The sequence below is a fragment of the Gavialis gangeticus genome, unplaced genomic scaffold (assembly GCF_001723915.1).
Source record: "Gavialis gangeticus isolate Ggan-Ray unplaced genomic scaffold, GavGan_comp1, whole genome shotgun sequence".
In the NCBI taxonomy this organism is placed as follows: Eukaryota; Metazoa; Chordata; order Crocodylia; family Gavialidae; genus Gavialis; species Gavialis gangeticus.
In genome coordinates, this window is record NW_017729032.1 from 143,137,616 (window position 1) to 143,139,250 (window position 1,635).

The following is a 1,635-nucleotide window of genomic DNA, read 5'->3' on the forward strand; positions in this document are numbered from 1 at the left end:
AGGGAACGGGAATGGGGATAGGGGAAAGTGCCAGAATGATGGTAGTATTTCAAGAGTAGGACAGACAGGTACCAGTATTAATATTTAGGTAATTAATATTTAGTATTTTAACATACTTCTTTTTTGTAAATAATATAATATTTTGCTGAACTATATAAAAGTTTCTTGATTGATCATGACAATATATGATTATTACTTAGTAGTTTAAAATAATCAGAAACTATCCCTGGTTCACGTCTAATTTTAATGATGTTTCAGTAACAGAATGGGAATGCTTTCCAACAAATATAAAATAAATAGCATTTATATAATTTAGTTACAATACAGTTAAGAGCTAACAGAAAGAGCAATACTTATAATAAACAAGTACATATTTTAGGAGTTGAACACTACATCATACATTTTTTGTGTTTTTAGCTAGAAGAACAACACCTCTTTTGGAATATATTAAAAATAGAAAATTAGAAAAGCAGGTACGTCCAGACTTTCAACTGAAGTTCAACTTTTATGTTTTACATACGTTTTTTCTTGTGGACAATTTTATCTAAACAACATTCCAACTCTTCAGAGGATACGGGAAGAGAAAAGAGAAGAACGGAGGAGAAGGGAACTGGAAAAGAAACGTCTGAGAGAAGAAGAGAAAAGAAAGCGCAGAGAAGAAGAAAGACGTAAAAGAAAAGAAGCAGAGAAGCAAAAGAAAATTGCTGAAAAAGAAATAAGGATCAAGGTATTTTTAAGAAAAAGATTGAAATTGTTCTTCACTGGAAGTTAGATATTTTTTCTGTGTCCCAGTAACTCCCAAAGTACCAACCTCAGTCAGGTGGGATAAGGGAAAATCTAACTCGAAAACCTGTATTAAAGAAGCCCATCAAGCTGCCGGGATCATTTGGTCATAGGGCACTTTTTCCATTCTTTTATAGACATCTTAGCCTCCCTCTTTCTGAACCACTGCTTTTCTGATTCACTTCCTTTACTTTTGGTTTTTAGCTCATATTGTAGATATATTTTGGAACCTTAGCATGAAGGCTAAGTGAATTATTGTGGAACTTCTGTATTTCATTTCCACCACAGGTTGTTGTGCTGCCCATTATTCTCTATCATCCATAAACTAAAAGTCTGCCATGTATGCTGAGCTTGGGCCACAGGAAGAGGTGCGGGCACCTTCATGCCCTCCTGGCTAGCTATAGTAGCTATTTTTTCACTCCTGACCAGAGGCGTTTCACAGGGCTGCTGTCCTGGTAACCCTCCTCAGTTATTTAACTGGCCTCTTGCTACAGTGGAGTTATAGGTTAGATTAATTTGGCCAGGACTGCTTATTGGCTTAAAATAAGTTTCTCCTTGGGAAATATAATGGTCTGTGAATCCTTTCAACTTGGCCTTTATACCATCCTTCAGAATCACAGAGAAGTACCATTCTTATTTGTGTATAAAACCATATACCTATTGTATTCTGTCAGATTTTTTTGCCAGCACTTTATTTTGATATGATTTTTCTACATGAGACCTATAGTCTCATTAATTATTTATTAATGTTATTCAGCAAAGAAGTGGGAAGCTGTGTTGGTCTTAAGTCAGGCAGAAGGCAGGGCAGCTGATGACACTAAGATGTGGGGGGACGTGGGCACACTAGAAGGA

At 35.9% G+C, this 1,635-nt stretch overlaps 1 protein-coding gene across 2 annotated transcripts in view; it reads left to right on the top strand.

The window, feature by feature from the left end:
- Nucleotides 1-1,635, top strand: part of UPF3A (UPF3 regulator of nonsense transcripts homolog A (yeast)) — a 63,082-nt gene that overhangs the window by 47,694 nt on the left and 13,753 nt on the right. For both annotated transcript variants that reach the window (XM_019524909.1, XM_019524908.1), the window contains 2 exons: nt 418-473; nt 569-727. In XM_019524909.1, the coding sequence (XP_019380454.1) occupies nt 418-473; nt 569-727 (215 nt within the window). The remainder of the gene's footprint in view (nt 1-417; nt 474-568; nt 728-1,635) is intronic.